Raw genomic sequence first — 21,771 nt, forward strand, 5'->3', positions numbered from 1 at the left:
ACTGCGTTGTCAATAAACAAAGAAGGAATCATTAAAAGGAAGTAAAGCAATTGTACAATTGTAGGACATGTTGAAATTGAGGCGTATGCATTTTTACATATGGAAACCGACATTATTTATGAGACACTGTCTGTATTAAGTATTAATCATTTTGGCACATAGCTGAGAGTGATCAATAACATTTGTTATGAAAAATAAGGCCTGAAATTATGCCATCAGTGTTATTTTGTGCCAGAAGCTTTGTGTGTTGGAGGCGGCTCTTGCTCTCTTTGATAACATCTCTTCTAAAGACTTTTATGTGTTATCTTTATCGTTACTTTATTCAATTGTATCTGTAGCAGATGAAATTTCGACAACATTAGAGATCCCCAGTTAGCAACATTTTCATCAACCTGAACAAAGTTATAAAACCTCTCACACCTCTAATATCATTCACATTACCATTACACCATACAACACTTACAATTACACTAACTAACGAGCGTTCCGAAGCTGTTTACTTTCAATCTCTGAAGATGATAACTGGTTATCGAAACGCGCGTCAGTGTTAGTGTAGTATAAACAGTGTGTTCAGTATGAATATCACCAACGTGCCACCATTGGACGTGGTATTCAGCGGAAACTAGGAGAGTGCGAAATTGTATGCAGGAATACTGTTTTGAACAGTGCCGTTCTCTATAAAAGTAGAATTTTCTACTTTTGTCATTTAATATCCACGTTTACTGTCAAAAGCCTATCGTTACAAAGTGCTGTACCTATCCAAGCTTGTTTATTAGTGCCATAAGCTGTAGAAAACGATTTCTCTCTTTTGAAACATCGCGGTTTCATTACAGCAATGGCTCTTCAATTTATCCGATCCATCCATATTTGTTGTTTCCCCTATGTTTCTTCTAATGTTATTTTTTATATTTCAATGTAAGTATTTCATTCTTGCTGTGTCAATTTAAGTGAGATGTATCATTAACACTTCCTAACATGCTGCAAAGTCTTTGGTACTAAAAGAAGACGCGAACTCATTTGCTTTTTATTTCAACAGGTTTTCTCTAATAAAACTTTTTTATCTTCTGTACTGTCTTAGCCAAATGATCTTGTTCTCTTTCATACGAGGAAATTCACCTTTAGTAGTTATTTTCCTTGTTCCAACAATTTTAGTAGTACTAATCTTCTCCTTGTTTTTTATTATATTGAGTACTCTGTACAGAAGTCTTATATTCTTTTCCAACATCACATTTTTTCTCACCTCCTTCCATTTTTTTATTAACGTCCTCTTTCAAGCAATAATCAAATTTCCGTAGAATGATGATATGTATTCAAATTACTTTGAACTTGCCTCGAATGTACGTTTTGTATCTACGCAATCTGATAACGTTGAATTGTTTATTGTATGACACCTATGAGTTCGAATTACGAACTCGCTATTTTGCTATGACTCGTGATATCTATTTAGAGGCTTTTTACTTTTTGTTGCAACTGTGAGGGTATGACTGACAATTCCATGTTTCATTCTCTTTTTAGTCATATGAAAACTAAGTTTTTGTTAGCTTATACTTATACTATGTTAATTCATATTAGATGGTTTTTAATTGACTGTAACTTGTGTTATTAAACGAAGGTAGTAATTATTGGTCATAAATTGGCTTATATTGCAAAGTAGCTAAAAAATTTTAAAATTGTTGATATTATAGTGAAATTCCAATGGAGACATCATTTTATAACAGGGTGAAAGATATTTAATTCAATTTATTTGTTCTGGTAAAACGGGCAACAATTTGATTAATAGATTATAGATTATGATTTATGTATAGAGCTACGGCGTAACGTTAAGATTTATTGTAACTCCCGGCAGAGGAGCTCTTATCGCTGTACCATCTAGAGCTCCCCTTTCATTTTAAGCGTTGACTTGAGATGGCGCGGCAGTCTGTAACTAGATTATTCAAAAATGTTTCTCTCTTCGTAATAATGCCGGTTCATTTTCCTTTACCAGCAGTGTGAGCTCAATGATTTAAAAATATTTTTGTTTTCTATTTATACCAGACTGTATCAAATAGCAAAGGCGTGCTTGAGAAAATAGTTATACTATACTTTTTCTTTTAATTTATTGCAAAAATTGATAAATATTGATGTTATTTTATGTGTTGACTGTTTCCAAACTGGCGTCTTATTACATGTTTCCGATTTTCTCTCGTTTTGGAAAAGCCATACCCACCTTTCTTTGCCAAGTGATCAGCTTGTTTATTGCTGCACACTCCGGTGTGGTCAAATACTCAAGAACAGTAATTTTGTTATTTGCTGCCGGTGAGTTGAGAGACTGTTTGCATCTTTAAATTGCGGTAGTTGTGTTGTTTCCGGAAATGGAAGAAATGAGCTTGGCTCGCGGGTTATATTCAATAGTTTTATAATAAAAATTAAGCATCTTTATTACATATATCTTCAAATTAACACATCGGTGAGGCCCTTTTATTGTTAATTATTTTGTGGGCTTTGTTTTTCACAATGAAATTGTCCAATTCTGTTTTAAAATTTTTTAGCTTATTATCATATACCAATTTACAAAGTGAGTATGTAAGTATTTTAATGTGAACATACCTTTATCGGTAAGAATTTCATCAGCTTCATCTTCTTCGGCTCCAAAATCTCGAAGCAAACTTTTGTGATTGAAATCTTGTTGATTTTTCCTATAATACTCGGGGTTGAAACCAAACTGTACAAAAAAAATCCAGATTTACTTTTAATTATACTTTATACAATTTTCGAAAATCAGTTAACGGAACTTGAAAAATAAATATTAATTATTCCCTTGAATTAACTTATTAGTCTTCACTAAAAAATCTATGTTTTTGTAAATAATCTACAGACATGCAATTTGTTTTACAGAAGTTATACCATCTAGTTCAGTCCAACGGGTTGAACAACAGTTTAGATTGAAATGGAGAGTTAACGAATATTCAAATGAAAGATTATAGTTTAAAAAAACTAAAAAACACGCTATTAGCTATAATAAATAGAAAGTAAAACTAAATTCATGAAATGGAAATAAAATTACTTGTTTATCCGTTACTGACAATTACTCACTTAGTCGGTCTTTCCATTCCTTTATTCTTCATTTTCCCATTTAACTAACTCGATCAAAATGGTGATATGAAAATTTAGGACTCGATGTCATAGTCATAATTTTGTTTTAGCTACATTCCGAAACATATAATTGGAGGAGGGGTAAGGTTTTGATAGGGGAAAAAGCATATTTTTGTGATTTTTTTGCGGCGATGTAAGAATTAAATTTTATTAAATTCAATTACATATTATTTTACAACTTTTGGGATATATTAGAAAAAATTTTCAACGAAAAATATTGATACATAAGCCTGTGACGGGTAAACTCCAGAAGCGCCATGAAAAAATTGATTTGCTGCGAACATTATAACTCGTTACTGGATCATTTTAGTTTTGAAGGTAATGAATGTATTTAACGAGGTAATCATGAAGAGTTTTTTATATTGATTTTGGCTCAAAATAATCACAGTTAATTTGTTATTAGAAAAAAAAGTGAACTCTTTCTGATTACCTATTGATTTATGTGAAGAAGTACTGTTCAAATTTTCAAAAGAATCGATTAGGTAGATTTTGAGTTCTAATGTTTACAAACTTCAAAAATGAGTTTTCGTGAAAATCGATTTAAAGTTTTTTGAAAATAAGATAAGTCATCAATAAGAGAACATGAATTTTGATATTTAGATAGTCATCAATGCCAGAACACACAGACGAAGATAGGGATTCGGGAAAATAAAGGAAACTGCTTTTTACTAGAGGTAACGAGCGGCTACCGGACAGGTATAAAAATCAGGTATCAAGGCCGGTCGTTTAAACGTTGTAACTCAGTTTTACTCAGATTGGCTTAAAATTTTGTACACAATATTCTTGACATATTGTTTATTTAGGAAAAAAATTGGAAAAATCTTACCCCTTCCTATAAAAGTAATTTTATTCTTATTCCAAGAGTTATTATTTACTTAATATTATGATTATTGCTAATAGCGTGTTTTTAATTAACTGTATTTTATTTCTTTGCTTTGAAAATAAGAAAAATTGTTGTACTTTCTAAATAATAAATAAAATAAAGTTTTAAATATGCGCTAACAAACTTATTAGTTTTGTAACGTTTTATTTGAATGGTCACAATGTATGTGAAATAAAAAAATTTCCATCGACTAAAGTTGCCGGAAATCTTATACAATTTACGCTGGGAAAATTATAGAAAGGAACACCAATAATAAATGTTTCTAATGTAAGCTTTTGTTAACAATCATTTAAAAAAATATAATTATTATTATTACTGGGTGATATTAAAGAAACGGCCAACGAAAGCAACACGTGTTGTGTGCGGGTTGGTAGCCGTTGAAAAGTAAATTTACAAACATACAGGTGAAACTGATTAATAACATATTAAAAATAAACGTAACGCAAGCTACGAAGAAAAAATGGAATTAATCAGTCTGCAAAGATACAGCTATCATCACTTTTTACAATTATTTTCACGTCTATGAAATGAGTCGTCTGTGAGCCGTTTTAATAGTCAAAAATGGTACTAATAAATTAAAAAAATAAAAAAATGTATTCTGGAAATATTTTTTATAAGGTTTACCTTATCTTCTGCACGCATATCCGCTCCTAAATGAACTAATAAATTGTAGTAATGACCATTATCATTTAAAATAGCAGCGTAGTGAAGAGGCGTTCTACCATCGTCATCTACCATTTGAAGAGTTTCGGGAAATCTGCCAGCTAGGTACCTTACTATACTCGTGTTTCCAAATACGACGGCAACGTGAAGTGGCGATGCTCCTATAAATTACCAGAAGATTTTTGTTCAAAACAATTATTGCAGTTATATGTATTTCTTCACCTTTTGGAGAAATATTATCTTTTGCTATAGCAAACTTGCGCCTATCCAGAGCTGCTTGAAGATTTCTTAAACTGCCATTTCTTGCTGCTTCGTGAATTTTATGTATTTTTGACTGAAAATAAATAATACTCTCTAAAACCGAATCGACGGAATATTTTTTCTACATTCTGGTATTCTGGTATTCTTTATTAATTTGTTTCCAAAGAAATAATATTTATCCAGACCACTTTTTAAAATAGCCAAGGTCAAACTTTGATACTTATATCTTCATATTGTTTTGAAATCATATACTCGAAGCCGCTGCCTCATAGAATATTTGTAATGTTTAATTTCACAGAAATCCTCGAAATTTTCTTAGAAAAAGATCTTTTCAATTAGACTTCACGAGATAAAAATATGAGGACACAAAAGCAGATGATTAGGGCTAATAATACTTGCTTACTCATAGTCATAAGTGTATTTTGAATATTAATTAATGTGCTGTTCATAGTTCAAAGTTGTGGGCGGCCAGAGAGCCGTTGAGCACATAGGTCTTCAGATAGGCCCGTCACGCCCCACTTGACGTTACCAGAGGCCGATGTCCTTTGAGAAGCCAATCAGGTGATTTGGCTTGTATCCTTTGATGTTATTAGGCAAGTTGTGAAGTTTGCCCAGGTGTTTAAGCCGCGCTCGAGTGAGTGCAGGGCACTCGCAGATAACGTGGTCTGCGGTTTCGACCTCCTTCATGCACCAACGGCACTCCGGATCGTTCATGATGTAGAGATGGCGTCTGAGATGACAGTTTCCATTGATGTACTTATTCAAAGTAATTAGAGGGAAAAAATATACCAATACCCTAGCAACGGTAATTTAATAAGAAAAATGACATTACACTAAAGGATATCCCGACAAGTGGAAAACTGTTAAAAAACAATATTTATGCTTAACTAATTCTCAAATTTAAATCAGGTACTTGCAGGTTCTGTTTTGTATAGAAAATGCAGATATTTATGACAAATGTGTACGTACTTCATGCTCAATGAACAAAAAGGATTTGAACTTTTTGTATCAATTCCCTAACATAATCAACTACTTGACCATGTCTATTTTATATAAATGTGATGAAAAAACTTACCATGTAAGTTGGAACGTTTTCTAAAAAAGTTTGCAGCTCCGGATTTTCACTACTCATATCTATTAATTTTGCTCCATCTCCGTTCAAAACCATCGCTGCTAATTGCTCCATATTTCCTGCTTCTACTAAAACTTTAACGTCGTCATCATTATCTGATGGTCTAGGTTCATTCATACCTTCATTATCCATAGCTTCCACTTCGTTTTTGCCATCCACAATGCCTTCGATAATGCCTTCTCCACCTTCTACAGGAGGAACAATTTTTCCTGAAATTTTACTATTGGGCCTGGATTTCTCTTGAGCATTACTCATTGGTCTGGATTTTTGACTATTGGGACGGCTTTTTACCGCTTCATTCGAACTATTTGGTCGAGTTTTATTATTTGCTGGTATGGATTCTGGTTCTTTGACAAATTCTATGTCATTTTTTTCCTCTGTGGGGTGCACTGATTCAGTAACCTCTGTATCATTGTTATTATTATCAGTAGTTTCTTCCGTAATTACATCATCTTTATTCTCTATGAAATCTTGTTCTGATATGTTTCCCTCATGTGTTTCTTGAGCGGTGTCAAATGAAGATATTTCTTTTTTTTCTACATTGTTTTCTGGTTCAGAGTGCACTTCCGGTTTGAGATCCAAAGTTTTTTCGTGGTTTGGTGATTCCTGAAGTTTCGAATCTTCTTTTATTTCTTCTGACTTCTCTTCTGACGCCTCTGTTTTATCTTTAAGTTCATTATGCGATTCTTTGATGTCTTCTTTTGATTCTTTTAGGTTATGATCCCCATTTTGAACTATGTAAATGAATAGATATATTAGTAAACTGATATCGTACTTTTGAAAATGTAAGTAAAGTACCTGGTTCTGGGCTTTGTTCATTTCCACTGTGATTTTCACGATTTTCCACTGTGTCGTCAATGTCTTCATCATTAATTTTTTGTTCTACGTTCTCTAAAGCTTTTTTAGAGCCGTTTTGAATCCAATTCATTGATGGTGATGATGTCAATATGTTCCAATCAAAATTTGCAGCGAATGATTCTTTAGCTGATCTTGGGCAATCCGGAATAACGTTAAGGAGCTTTGAATCAATTTCCGAATGTCGTGTTTTATAGTAAGCAGCAGTTTTTTGTTTCTGGTGGAATTAAAAGAAAATATCACAAAAAAGCCATTTGAGTACATTGTATTTTCTAAAAACAATAACTTACGTGGTCGAGAGCCGATTCGTCAGCCCCATGTTCGATTAAAAAATTTGTCATGTTTCCGTTATCCTTTAATAAAGCAGCGTAATGTAGTGGCGTTCTACCTTCATTATCTACGCAGTTAATACTTTCGGGATATTCTTGAATTATATATTCTGCAATCTTTTGCTTATCAAGACCAGCGGCCTATAAACATTTTTAAAAAAGATACTAAGAAAGAGTTAATTTAGTTTGCGGAATTTATATACTTGAAGGAGGGTATTTTTCAGTTGTTATTGTCTCTACTTCATCCCATTATCAAATGTGACAAAGATCATGAGATGTAAAAAAAAGCCACGCAAAAAGCTTATGTACGCGTACACTGTCACAGCAGAAGCAAATTTAGGTAGCAAATCTGGAATCGGAGATCAACAATCAGGAGTACTACTATCACTTATACTGAACAATATTTATATGCTAGATGAAAACCATTACGAAAAAACTCGGCAAACGAAATCGACGATGTTGTTAAATATGAATAAAAATAAACAAAAGATTTCTTCCAGAAGAGAAGCACGACTTAGAAATGATAATAAACGACGAGGAAATCCAGAGGACGAAAAAGTCCTAGCAATGAATCAAAAACTCACCTATAACAAAAATGTAAAGCACTCCGTGGACAAAGTGGAAGTGAAAGTGAGAGCAAGAGTAACAGTAGGTAAATAGATACCAAACCCATGTCCTTAAGAAGTATCATAATATTATTAATCACATATGCTCGTTAGCATCGGAGCACATAAACAAAGTGAACAAGAAGAAACTGCAGGCCTCGTGAAAAATATCACCATCAGATAAGCGATAAGTATCCACCGGACTATAAGGCCATCTGGAAACTGATATAATGGATGCAATAGTTATTCAAGATAGAAACACATTCAAATATAGAATTAATTGAACTCAATCAAAGAAATGTTTAAAAGACAAAAAAATCTTACAGAAATACAAACAAAAAAAAAACATTCTGGAACTTGAGAGAACTCATATATTCCGACACAGTAACTTCATAGACGACTGCCGAGTTATGCTACTTAAATTAGAAAGGATTTTTACTGAAGCAGAATAGAAGGTTCTAGCCGAGGAAGCAAAATTACACTCACGAAATAAAATACACTGAGGCAGACTTTCAACAACACTAGAAGACCTTTTGGAATCCCCCCCAAAGAGCTAGGTGGACACCGTGGCGGTTTGAAGCTGGGTGAAAAGTTCTATTTCACACTTGAATTTTTTCCAGGGTTAGGTCCATGATTAATTCAGTATAAAAATGACCGATCAACCGTTCACCTTTATGAAAAGAAAGAATGCCTAAGCATTTTGACTGACAGACTTTATGAAATAATTCGTATTTGCGTAAAATTAGGTTTTCGAATTATATTGGGTGCCAGTTTTTGTAAATCAATTTTTATAATACCCTCCATGTAAGCGTTTTTCTTGAAATCAAATTATTCAAAATTTCAAAAGCTAAAACGGTATTTATGTAAATTTTTCTTCAAACATGTTTATAAACACTGTTAATTTTTACTTTTGCTTATTTATGCTTACTGCGTAATTTCTTTTATTCAAACTATAATTTTAAAATGTTTTTCTTTGTGCAACACGATATATTGTGATTTTTGTTAGCGTTCATATGAACAATTACGATTTTAAACGGCGAATGACATGACGTGACCTAATTATAGATATCAAAAATAATGATCGATTTTTTATAAATGATAAAACAGACTGAACAACAAAAACGAAAAATGCTTTTATGGACTTTCATTATATAAATGTTCAATATAATTAGTTAATTACATAATTATTACTAGGTTTGCTATAATTTTTAGGATTTATATTTTTATCTATTACATAATATCTGGATTACTTTGAGAAGTATTGATAATTCGATGAAATAATATTCAATCGTTATATCAAATCATAATATTGATTGTGCTATTTCTATCCTAAGTACAAAATCAAAAGGAGAACTATAATACCACATACAAAAATTTAATGGATTGGAAGTGAACGCATAAAACCATTTCTTTTACGAAAAACGTGTTATTCGTGTATTTTGCCGAATTTAACAAGTCGTCTTGACTATGGGCTTGTTATTCTAAGCTGAAAAGTACCCAGAATATTCGTCATAATATCGATATTGAAAATAATATGAAGCTACAAGTGTTTCTCAAAAGTGAGTTGAAAGACATTAACTAAAAATGCGACGTCTGAATAAATTCCGTAAAGAAGCAACAAATCATGCATTTCTTCTGTTAAGTTGGAATTTCTGGAACCATTGGCAATATTCATACTGAATACACTGTTTACACCAACACTCACGATTACACTGACTAACGCGCGTCTCAGTCTTTGAAGACGAAAGCTTGGTTATCGAAACGCACGTCAGACAGTGTAATCGTGAGTGTTGGTGTAAACAGTGTATTCAGCATTTCTTCTGTAGCAGTTAATGAGGTTTACATCGGGGTCAACTTAAATAAATTGCTAGAACGGGGAAGAAAAATTTTGGAAGAAATTAAGAAGAGTAACTGAGCCATATAACATGTCAACAATATCTCAAGTATTTCTTTTCTTGGGCAAGTAATGGACGTTACTCACTCATTCAATAATATACTACTTTCTAACCTTATGTAGAGGTGTCAATCCGTTTACATCTTTCCCTGTGAGAACAATCGGTGGAATAGGAGGACATACTCGTTCCTTCAGTTTTTCCAAATCATCGTTTTGAACGTCGCAGTGAATATCTTTGATCAAGCCCTATAACATAATGAAACATTTTTTGTTATTTTAGTAAAATATATATAATTCAAATAAAATAAATAAAATGAAATAGAAAAGAGATAAGCTTGAAGGAAAATAAGGTTTGATTATAATTCATCCCTTTCGATATCTTGTCTCTAAAAATACAGGAAATTCTCTGCTTGTATTATCATCTGATTGTCAAAATGAAATTTATGGAAAAGGTATTGAAAGGCCACGTCACATTTTTGAGTGTATAAGCTGATTTATTAATTAAATTACATTAAAATCTCAAATGAAAATGGGACTTAGTCTTAATCGGAAGGTTAACTATCTTCTCAGAAATACTTAATATATCTTTTGAGGACTCTTTGAGAAGTCTGGTGAGATCGTGAATATTTTTTATGTATTTAGTGTTTTACAAGTTAATACAAAGCAACTAATTTGAGCGATCGTGGAGTCATCCTATTACGTCTCTTCGAGCAATCCATTTGTTAGGAAATCTTTTATTTAACCACTGTCTAATTGAAAAAAATATGTAGAGCTCCATATTGTTGGAAGCGAGATCTTCTTGCAAAATCATGTTACCAGCCGCATCAACTTGATTATCGAAAATTTGCCATTAATCATTGTAGATATTCTTTATGAGAATCTCTCAAATTACCCATAAATAAGAAGTTCAGTTCTTTGTTGAATTGTAAATACCATTTAGAAAAAATTAATTGATGCATGATGATTAGATCGTGAAACTATTTTTACAATAAAGTAATTTTGGCAAAATGAAATTGTAACGGGAAAGATAAATAAGAAATATTTTTAAAAATACTGGATTTTTTACGTTATAATCTGTACGACTACAAAAGTTCTAGTTTAGCTGAATTGCATTTTTTCTAATACTAGTTTTTAGATTTGTTGTTTTTATTATATATTAAGATAGAAATATTATGTTCTATATCCGTTTCATCCATTTTAATTCCTCAAACTAGTAACACAAATATTGTGAGCCTATAAATCGTATACATTTTTTACTAGATTTCTCGTGAACAGTTAAAAAAAGGTTAAATACTGTTCGAAATAATGATTATAAAATCTTCAAAGATGGTATTTCATTTACTCAATATGGACTATTATAACTTCTTTCTTTCATAATTGAATATCTACAAAATTGTAGATGTCATGATGTAAAGCAATCAAATTTTTATGTGGCACAGACAATCAGAAAAGTGATAAGATAGAAATATTTCTATCAAGCCTCATTTTGAGTATTAAATTTTGAAACCCATGAATTTAATGTTTTTACAAGAATTAACAAAATGTAAAGTTAAACATTCCCCACCCAACGCTTACTATCGCCCTCCTCACTTCCATCTGCGAACCACTGGTCAGTTAGAAATCTAGAGTATTCGCCGATAATATAGATTTTGATGGTAAATGAGGTTTGCAAAATGTATCAAAATAAACAATTCGTACTAATCACCTCAGAAATCATTTCTAAATTTAATATTTAATATATTCTTTAAAGGAGACAACAACTACTTTCCTGGCTAATACCTCGACGAATATTGAATCACAGTCCCTTTGAAGAACGTGATGTAAATCGACCTTTTTGTCGATAATATTATCCCCAATGGTTCGCATTTGCAAAAAAAGGTTTGTAACCACTGATTAGTTTCGACGTTATTAAGTTTCATCAGAGTGATCTAACAACCCTCGGTCGGGCTTGAGACCCGAATTGAAGACAACGTCGCTATTTGGTTCATGTAGTTAAACATTCTCCAGCGAACGCTAACTGGCGTCATCCTCACTGGTCAGTTAGAAATCTGACATAGTCGCCGATAATATAGACTTCGATGGTAAATGAAGTGTGTAAAATATATCAGCATAAACTATTCCTACGACGTTGCCTTCAGTCCGGATATCAAGCCCGAACGAGGTTTATGAAACCACTCTGATAAAACGTAATAACGTCGAAAATAATAATCAGTGATCACAAACAACTGCGAGCCATTGGGGATGTTAATATCAATGAAAAGGTCGATTGACTTGACGCTCTTCAGAGCTCTTGAAAAGCTGCGATCACTTTAACAGCTAGTGATCGTAACTTCTGAAGATGCCAACCTCTTCTGTTGATGAGTCGTCAGGATTAAAAAACAATCTACGACGGCCGAACAACGCAAAACCGTACATATATTGGTCGATAACCGCGAAAGTCTTAAGTGATTCGATGTTTTTAAATTGTACAAGGCTCTATGATGAAATGGATTTCACATTATGTTCAAACAAACTACACTAACTTATTGGTTTTTGGTGAAATAAAATGGCAGATAGTATAGCTACTTTCTCAGAATACAACCAAGAAAATTAATAAAGACAGATAATGAATAACTCGACTGAGAGAAGCAACTAAGAAGGAAAGAAATCAATAAGAAATTAGTTTGTTTGAAAATAAACGTTCATTTAAAATACTATCGTACAATGTGATGAAGTTAAAATTATTAAAAAATGTTTGCATTGAATGAATTTCATCTCACTGCCCTGCTATTAACTTAATATTCATTTACTCTTGAACTATTTTTTTCAAATATCACAAACATGTTTTAATAGTTTAATCATATTGTACATTAGTATCCCTGACTATTAATTTCAACTTAATCAATATTGGATTTTTCAGGGAATTATAATAATAATAATAGTTCCTATATGACCAGCTTTCCTTCACTTTTCTGTTCCTGTATTCTCACTAAATACTTTTTCAACTTTGTCATCATCAGCGTCTATTATTTGAATCATTCTTTAAGGTCAATTGTACCATGATTTACTCCAAAAATTTCATATGTATTTTTAGTGCACTTCGAATAAATTTTGGTTTGAAAAATATTTTCACCTAATTTTTCATATGAGACTAGAAATAGTTTGAGAGTAAAGTTTTTATACTTGATTTTTTTATTCGCGGACCGATGAGAATTGCATACCAACGCGCTCACGAACCTTTGAACTATCGATGCTATTTTACATTTGAAACCTTATTTGAAAAAACATTCATATAAATGATTTATTTCACAAAAAATCAAAATGAAATTTTAGAAATAAAATTAATTTATCAAAATACTATTATAGAATAACAAAGATACAAAATATACACATTTTGTTCATATTGAATTAATGCACACGATGGTATTCATTGAATCATGTTGTCAAAAACGAGTTTGATCAAAAATATTGAAAACTTGATCGCAAACAGACAAATAATTAAACCGACACACTAACAAAGTAAGTTGAATAAAGTGTGACACGAAAATAGGAAAAAGAGAATGAGGTATTCGAAGATGAGTAGATTTTAATCACCGTAAGGATAAAATAAAAAAAGAATTAATGCTTAAAAATCCATTAGCTATGGTCTTCTGTCTGTAGTGAAAATTCCAGGAAATAGATTTATGAATTATCATTAAAAAATGTGATTAAATTTCTCCAGCCTTTCCCAGATTACACTACAGTTTAGCGAGATGAATTATATTGTTTTTCTTACCATAATGTGAGGTACTGCTTCTAGAAATTTTTTGATTTTTTGATTATTGCTATGTTCCACTAACAACATCCCACCATGACCTTCCCATACGACTTGTTGTAAATTCGCCATATTCCTTTGATGAATCCATATCCTGATATTGGACTTCTTAAAGTTTAAACCTATAATAGGCATTATTAAAGTACCAAAATGTATTAAAGCAATTTTAATAAAGAAATTGAAAGGTTAGACATCTAATATATGCTTTATTGAGAAATTTAGTGTCTATGTCAAATCATTAATTTTTTTAAAGTGTAATAGTTTTGAATTCAGTCTCGCAACAATTTCAGTAAGGGCCTTAATTTGTATATATATGATTTCTCGTTGTACGAATGCTACTTTGAAGTGATTTAGTCACGACGCTTATTAAGTTGATAACTTATAGATGAATTTTTTAAGTAATAAGAAATCAATTCCTTTTGTCGGGACGTTAAGTAAAAACCAGCAGAATACGATTTTTTTGAGAATTTTATTTTGTCAAAAAATGGTGAAGCCGTTGAGAAACGTATAAGTTCATTTTCATTTATGATTTCAAATACCAACTTATTGTATTACAAAAAAATATTTCTAAAATTCAAAAAAGCTTTATTTTAATTAAAAAATAAGTTAATAAAATTTCAACTGACAATCTAATGAAGCTCTTTGTTTTCCAAATATTTTTTATATTGAAATGCTGATTAATTCCACATATTTTATTAATTACTTTTTATTTTCTTACAGGTTTTATATATGATCTAAATAACTGCGGTGGTCAATAACTTTCTAAAAAATTGAAATACGTGTCGAAATTGGTTCTAAAAGGGACACATTTTATATTAATATTGCATTCTACCCTAAGCAGTAACCCCTTTAAAAGGGGTATTTATTAAAACTTTCTAAGAGGATTTTTGTATTTTCTTTTATTTTTTACTTAAATCTATAGATCAGGCTGTGTTTTGTAAATTTAAAATGATTCCAGAGAAAGAAATCTAAAGGTCCTCTTCTCAATCCATCGACCAGAAAATGAATACCAAGAAATTTGAAAACCGGTATAATAGTATACAATTTTTTTAGAGAAACAGCCCATGCTCCAAAAGACATTGTCCAAAAGAAAAAACTAAATGTCGTTATCTAGGTTACTAGAAATGAAAAACGACCCGACAATGCAGTCTATTAAATTTACAAACCAAACATTTGATTTTTGTGTCCTTTGGTTCTAATTTCGAACAAATAAATGTGAATCAGTTTCACTCCAATAGCTGTTATCGAGACTATCGCAGAACTAAAACTTACAGTTCTGGTACTAATTATATTTTTGAATGAAATTTTTAATACTGTATACGTCGCGATAATCCAGAAGCCTGGGTATTATGAAGCGACTTAAAATTGCCAACTCGACTGCTTCATTCCCAATCGGTCCTCTGGTTTCCCCTGTATCTGGTTTTTTTTCGATAATTATTATATACAGTCTCCCGCATTATTTGTAAAAATTTTATGAATATTTCTGACTTAAACTAACAGACTAGAGGAATATTATCAAAATAAGAAAAGCGACATATCTAACCTGTGATCGGGAGATACATCATAGAGCACACTTCAGTTGTCTACTAATAACTAAATACTAACAACCACGTCCGGTTAAAATACCTTTTTCATTCCATACAAACATTAAAGGTCACGTGTCTGTTCATCGAAGTGGCTTTAATAATTTAGTTCGTTTTATCGATCAAAATGGGGGTACATTTTTTCTATCTCGTCATTTGTGACATAGTTATTTCTTAACCGTTTTCAATTTTCTCGGAATTCAAGAGGTTGTTAAACGATGACAGACAAAATTGCAAATAATTTTTACGCACTTTTAAACGTTGCTTTGAATGGAAAAAATCATATTTCAACAATACCTTCAGAAACGAAGTTAACATCTTATTTCTTGCATGTGTAGATATGAATAGAGTTTGATGAAAATTAGTATCGCTGTTTTAGAAGCGTGGAATGTTCAATATTGATAGTAATAATTTCTTACTAGTTTTCTTCTTAAATACAGAGTAAATTTTAAAAAAATTCGTACAAAGCACCCCACAATGACATTAATTTTCTCGTTAGTTATTTAATTATTATATTAAAAATTATATTTTTTTGGTATAATTAATTATTTAATAGTTTTTATCCGTTATTATAAATCATATATGATTAGCACAACAAGTAGAAAATTTTTCACAAAATTCTATCTTTATTCAGTCAGCTAATTTTTCTAATACAATTTCGATTAAATGCAATGTGAGATTGAAAGTTATTATGAAGTAAGTTAGCATTTGAATTCTAAAGATGCTATATTCGTTGTCCATAAGACGATTCTGCTACTGGAAGTATTTGTTTCGTACGTGATAATAAGTCTCATGAAGGCTGAGTACCCAAGAATACTTGAGTTACAGCCCCAATTTTATTCCTTCGAAGCTGTTGCACACTATTAGAGCCATTTTTGCTTTATGTGTAATATAACGAAACGAATAAAAGGCAAAACTGATAAGTTAAACACTATAATTGAATAGAAAAATCTGAAAGAAATAAAGATAAATTCACCATTACGAGGATGTATTGATATCTAGTTAGCCTGTATCAGTTCCATGCATAAACAAAATATTGCGTAATGTCCTTCGTATGCGACCGTGAAAAATTTCTTCAAAAGAGGTAAATTTCCATTGAACATGATGACCGATCGGGAAAGCCAGTTTCTGTGTCAGTCTCCGAAAATATCGATGCAGACATGACTTTATCAGATCGTCGAATTGGGCTAAAACAGATGTCTGAAGCACTGAATATTTCATTCGAATGCGTTCATTATATAGTTCACGTCAATTTGGACATGAGAAAAAATGTTGCAAAATGGATCCCCAAATGTTTGAATGTTGACCAAAAGCGTGCAAGGGTGCAAGCATCGCGTTCGATCTGTGCTCGATTTGAAAACAATGTAGACTTCTTAAACCGAATTGTTACTATGAATGAGACTTGGGTACATTTTTACGATCCAGAAACAAAGCAACAATCGATGGAATAGTGACACTCTGGTTCTCCAAGACCTAAGAAGTTTCGTGTTCAAAAATCTGCTGAAAAAGTTCTTGCTTCAGTTTTTTGGTATTGCCATGGAGTAATCCTGATTGATTTTTTGGATAAGGGTAGAACAATAACTGGAAATTACTATTCGACATAACTGATCATTCTACGGGAAAAAATTAAAGAGAAAAAACGCGGAAAGCTATCCTAAGGTGTTTTGTTTTTGCAGGACAACGACCCTGCACACAAATCTCATGTTGCTATGCAAAAAATTCGTGATTTAGGGTTTGAATTACTAGAACACCCTCCCCCTATGCACCAGATTTGGCTCCGTCCGACTATCATCTCTTTCCTCAACTGAAAAAAAGTTTAAAAGGTCGTAAATTTTCTTCCAACAAGGAGGTAATAAAAGATGTGGAGGTCTGGTTTGCAGATCATGAAAAAAAATTTTTTTTTAAAGGTTTAGAGACGTTGCAGGTTCGCTGTAATAAATGTATCCAATTAAGAGGAGAATATATTGAGTAATAAACTATTTTGACATTAAAATTTTGTTTGGTTCTATAGTAGGCTAAGAAGTTTTCAATATATCCTCGTAGACGCCGTTATTCAGACAGATGTATTTAATTGCAGTCCTACTTGGAAAAAAATCATTATTATACCTTCAATTATTGCTACAATTGAATATTGAATCATAAAACGTAAATAGACGAGTAAAATGTACCTACCTGTAAGGGCGTTTGGTTTAAACAGGGTACCAGATGTGAACTGAGCCCTTTTTGAACCCCATTCGTTTTTTTCTGGAAAACGAAATTTCAAAGCAAAAACCATAAAGGAAAATAAAAGATCCTCAATACGTTAAAGATACCAACAGAAAATGTGAAAATTGGACATTGGGAAAGACGGATAAAACCAAAATGAATAAAGCTGAAATGAAAACTTAAGAAGAATAGTAGGGAAAATAAAGTGGGACATATGTAGAAATGGAAAGATAAGACAAATAACAAAACTAACAACAAAAAAAGTAGTAGGAAGCACTATTAAAGGAGGTAAACGGAGAAGAAAGTGAATCGATCGAAAGGGAGATAAAAAAGGAAAACATTTATTGGAATTAAAACATTAGCGGGAGACAGAAAATAATGGAAACATACAAGAGGAACCGGAAACCTCGTTCGATAGCATAAAAGGAAAAGGAAGAAAAGAATAAGTGTTGTCCTCTTTATCATCTTATTATTTAGTATCATTTACAAGTACTTGTCTCTGATTTGTGTTTTGGTTTATTTTTCTTAGTGAAAAAAATATATTTCTATTGGGTGAATGGCAACAGAATAATTCAGATACTTCAGAAATGCTCCAAAATTGGGAGCGCTTACTGAACTTAAAGTTGGCTTGCGATAATCACATATTTTTTTACCAATCGTGGATATACATTTCTTACCATTGATATTGAAGGAGTAATAGACCACTTACTGTTGACGTTGATGAAATAACTTAGCATGTTACAAGATTAGGGGAGTTTGTCGATCTCTATTCGCTAGTTCACATGATCAAAATTAATATTTGCAAATTGAACTAGTCAAAATAAAAATATCAATCATTACTCGCTGTCATAGATAATGCTGTCTGCTGGTACAGAAACGGTGAAACGAGCGACATTTTTAATCGAATTACCCACATTATGTACATTAGTTTTATCGGTATTATAATAAGTCGGAAGAAATGTATTCCTTCACTAATTTATCAAATACTATTGTTAAGGCTAATAATGTCATAAAATACTGGATAATAACGGTTCGATGTTGTTACAGATCGATTAATAATTCACAATATTCCTTACTCAACTCACTTATTATAATTGCCCAGTCTGTATAATTAATATACAGACCGGGCAACGGAAATAGTTAACCCCGAAGTTTTACAGTAAATTTTACAGTTTTTAAGTAAATTTAAGTAAACGATTTTGTTTCTTAGGGGGACTAGTTTTCAAACTACAGATGTATACTACTCGTATTTGTTGAATTCCTCAGAAAAGTAAATCGCAGATTTCTTACGAAAATGAAGTAGTAGGTAGTGATTATGTGCCAAGGTAGTTAAAGATCCAAGACATTAATACACTTTTCTACCGTAGCTCATATAAAATTTTTTTCAATTGATTTTTTGAATATTAATTTCTGGAATTAATGGAAATCTGATAAACTATGAATTTTAGAATTTTTGTTAACATCAAATACTTCTTTCAAATGTGAAACACAAATGATAATTTATATTATTTGCGAGTCGAAATTGCTGAAAATTAGCAATTCTAGTGATTAACTCCTCCTAAAATTAGAGCACAGGTCAAAGAAGTGGAAGAGTGGATAAAATGCCAGCTACTTTTTTAAAAGACCTATATTGCATATAATGGTGGTATGAAAAAAATATATTAAAGACGTTATACGACGAATGGCCAGTTCACTTTCAAGATCTTCCTCAAACGAATAAGGCTTCAACGTTGTGGACTACATATTCGATAATAACATCCAATCTTAACAATATAGAAACTATTACCATTTCTTAGTATTTTAAGCTTGTCACATTTTTGAACCCTAAAAGCATCTATTTTTTCGAGAGATGACAACGAAATTTACTTTTAAATCGCCTTATGAATACAGTCAATAAGTGTTAATAAAGTCAAAGCAAGTTTTTCTCTTATTTCCCTTATCGCATTTTCTATTTCCTCTTCCGTGATTTCCCCTCTTGTTCTCCTATCGTCATATAATTCCTCTCTGGCCCCCAATTATTCTCCTTTTGTCATATTTTTGTCTCTGTGATCGAATATTTCTTCGAAAAACTCCTTTCATATCTCTAATATGACTTCCGTGTTTTTTTGGTTTCTCTATTTCTTATTCTTCTTCTTCTTCTTCCTTCTATCATTCTGATTTTGTTTCAATAGCCCCAATTATTGTTTTTATAGTTATTTGCTTATTCTTATCTTATTTCTTTTTCTTCTTATCTTCGAAATGTTGTTTTTTCTTTGCTCTTCTAACTTCTTTCTCGACTCTGTTTTTTATAGTGGTTTATGCCTTTTTGTTTTACTCACTTTTATTTTTACGTGATTCTTCTCCTGATGGGAATCAGTTAAGATCTGTTAACCATATATAAAGTTATACAATATGTCTCTTATTTTATGCTCCATTAACGTATCGTCTTGGATTACCAAATTTCTGTCTTATATTGAGGTGACTGTGAAGAATCATGAATCTACCTATTTAACATCTACTTACTATTGTATTGTTAGATTTATTGTAGATTGACCGTCCTCAATGTCTTACTTAAGTGGGTCCACATGTCCCTTAGACACTTGAAGTTCCATTAACTTATCAAATTACTTATTTTATTGATATGACGTGAGGACTATAAATATAATTAGTATTTAAGAGAGCAAAAAATTGCAAAGATGGTCATATATAGTCTTAATATACAACGAGAACAGTAGACAGATTATTGAAACCACTTTATTTATTTATATTTTATGATAATAAATAGTTTTTCAAACTTGTGAATTAAGTTATTTAACTCATGCTACTTTTTCCTTTTTTATTAATTATCTTATTTCTTCTGACCACAATTTGTTTTTGTGTTAATCTCTCTTTATTATTCTTCTCCCTCAAATTTCTCCAGTTTGTTTATACGTTATTTCTTTGAATAGTTCCCACTCCCACAACATTTAGAATGCTAAATTGGAGCTCTGAAAATTAATAATTTTCTCGTTGCCGCATTCTTCATAGATGTAGCTTTCCATACTACTGAACTATTTGAGATTTAAAAATGATGTTTAAATATATTTCATGATATTATTATATCTTTAGCAAGATCTTTTTCAATCATAAATATTTATTCAGGCTTTCAGTTCGGTTCTGTTATAATAAATCAAAGTTGGCTAACAATTTACTCAAAGTGAACAGCTCGCTGACGGCGCCGTCAATTTTACGCGTCGTAGTGCTGTCTTTTGTAATATGTATCGTGCTCAGGAAATAGTAGATTGAAAACATGTCGTGTCAACACAATCTTAAGTTTTATTGATTATAATTGTGATAATATGGGGTAATAAATTCTCTTACAAGTTTATTATCCGAATGTTTTTCTTATGCAGCAGTTATCAAAGTACATTTTTACCGTATACGGGGAAAGATCGATGTATTCACTAATACCTCTAGCACACCCTGCTACTGCACGATAAAAAATTTGAAAGGTTCCTTGCCGTTTATTTAATTTGTTTAGAAGTATATTGAAGTCACAACACATCCCGTTATTCACGCGTGACAGCACAGAATTTGTTTCTGAAATTGCATATCTAGATCGAGAAAATTCACGTATATCAGTAACTGAACAAACAGTCACCCCCACATAATTATTATATTTTCAGTAGCTGATGTAAATAATCATTTTCTTTAATTCCTATACCTCATTCGACATGCTGTTGATCTTTTTGTAGCTCAGGAGCTAATCAATAGAAGTTTCTTTATCTTAACACGTTTTATTAAAACACTTTTCCTTACCATATGTACAAGGACTTTCCCAACAGCTATCGAATTATATCAATAAATATGATATTAGTATAAGTCGTAAAGAACATAATATATTATCCAAATATTTCACTAAATTAAAATCTAAAACACCAAAAAACAAAATAATAAAAATATATCAAGTGCCTTGTACTAATTGTGACGCTATCTACATAAAGCAGACATCTCAGTATTTAGAAAATAGACTAAAAGACCATGAATACGATAAAAATAATAAAACTGCATTAACGAACCATGAAATATCAAAAAAACATAAATTCAATTATATAAATTCAAAAATTCTTGTAACGGAATCTAATGCACGAAAAAGAGAATTTTTAGAAATGGTTCACAATTATAAGAACGAAAAAAATAAATGATAAAAAAGACCTAAATATGTTAAGTAAAATTTATAGCTCTATTTTGTTAATTCTAATAAAATTACAAATAATTTATTTAATTACTGCTACATATTTGCGATGTAAAGATTAAGGAAAAGATTAATTTTCATTTTGATTTTATTTTTATTTTCATTGTCATGATGTAGATGATCTATTGATAAATATAAATACGCAAATTGTCAGTGTCAATATAATATTTTGATACAGACTCAAATGAAAGTCGAAATAACATTTTTATCTTTCTTTCAAAAA

At 31.4% G+C, this 21,771-nt stretch overlaps 1 protein-coding gene across 1 annotated transcript in view; it reads right to left on the minus strand.

Annotated features, from left to right (window-relative positions):
• Positions 1 to 21,771, minus strand: part of LOC130442646 (uncharacterized) — a 53,890-nt gene that overhangs the window by 12,258 nt on the left and 19,861 nt on the right. Inside the window, exons 6-14 of the mRNA XM_056776989.1 lie at positions 13,509 to 13,669; positions 9,869 to 10,000; positions 7,217 to 7,396; positions 6,870 to 7,143; positions 6,191 to 6,805; positions 6,015 to 6,139; positions 4,901 to 5,012; positions 4,640 to 4,839; positions 2,587 to 2,701 (exon numbers count right to left, since the gene is read on the minus strand). Coding sequence (XP_056632967.1) covers positions 2,587 to 2,701; positions 4,640 to 4,839; positions 4,901 to 5,012; positions 6,015 to 6,139; positions 6,191 to 6,805; positions 6,870 to 7,143; positions 7,217 to 7,396; positions 9,869 to 10,000; positions 13,509 to 13,669 — 1,914 coding nt within the window. The remainder of the gene's footprint in view (positions 1 to 2,586; positions 2,702 to 4,639; positions 4,840 to 4,900; positions 5,013 to 6,014; positions 6,140 to 6,190; positions 6,806 to 6,869; positions 7,144 to 7,216; positions 7,397 to 9,868; positions 10,001 to 13,508; positions 13,670 to 21,771) is intronic.

This window comes from Diorhabda sublineata, chromosome 1, assembly GCF_026230105.1.
Source record: "Diorhabda sublineata isolate icDioSubl1.1 chromosome 1, icDioSubl1.1, whole genome shotgun sequence".
Taxonomy (NCBI): Eukaryota; Metazoa; Arthropoda; class Insecta; order Coleoptera; family Chrysomelidae; genus Diorhabda; species Diorhabda sublineata.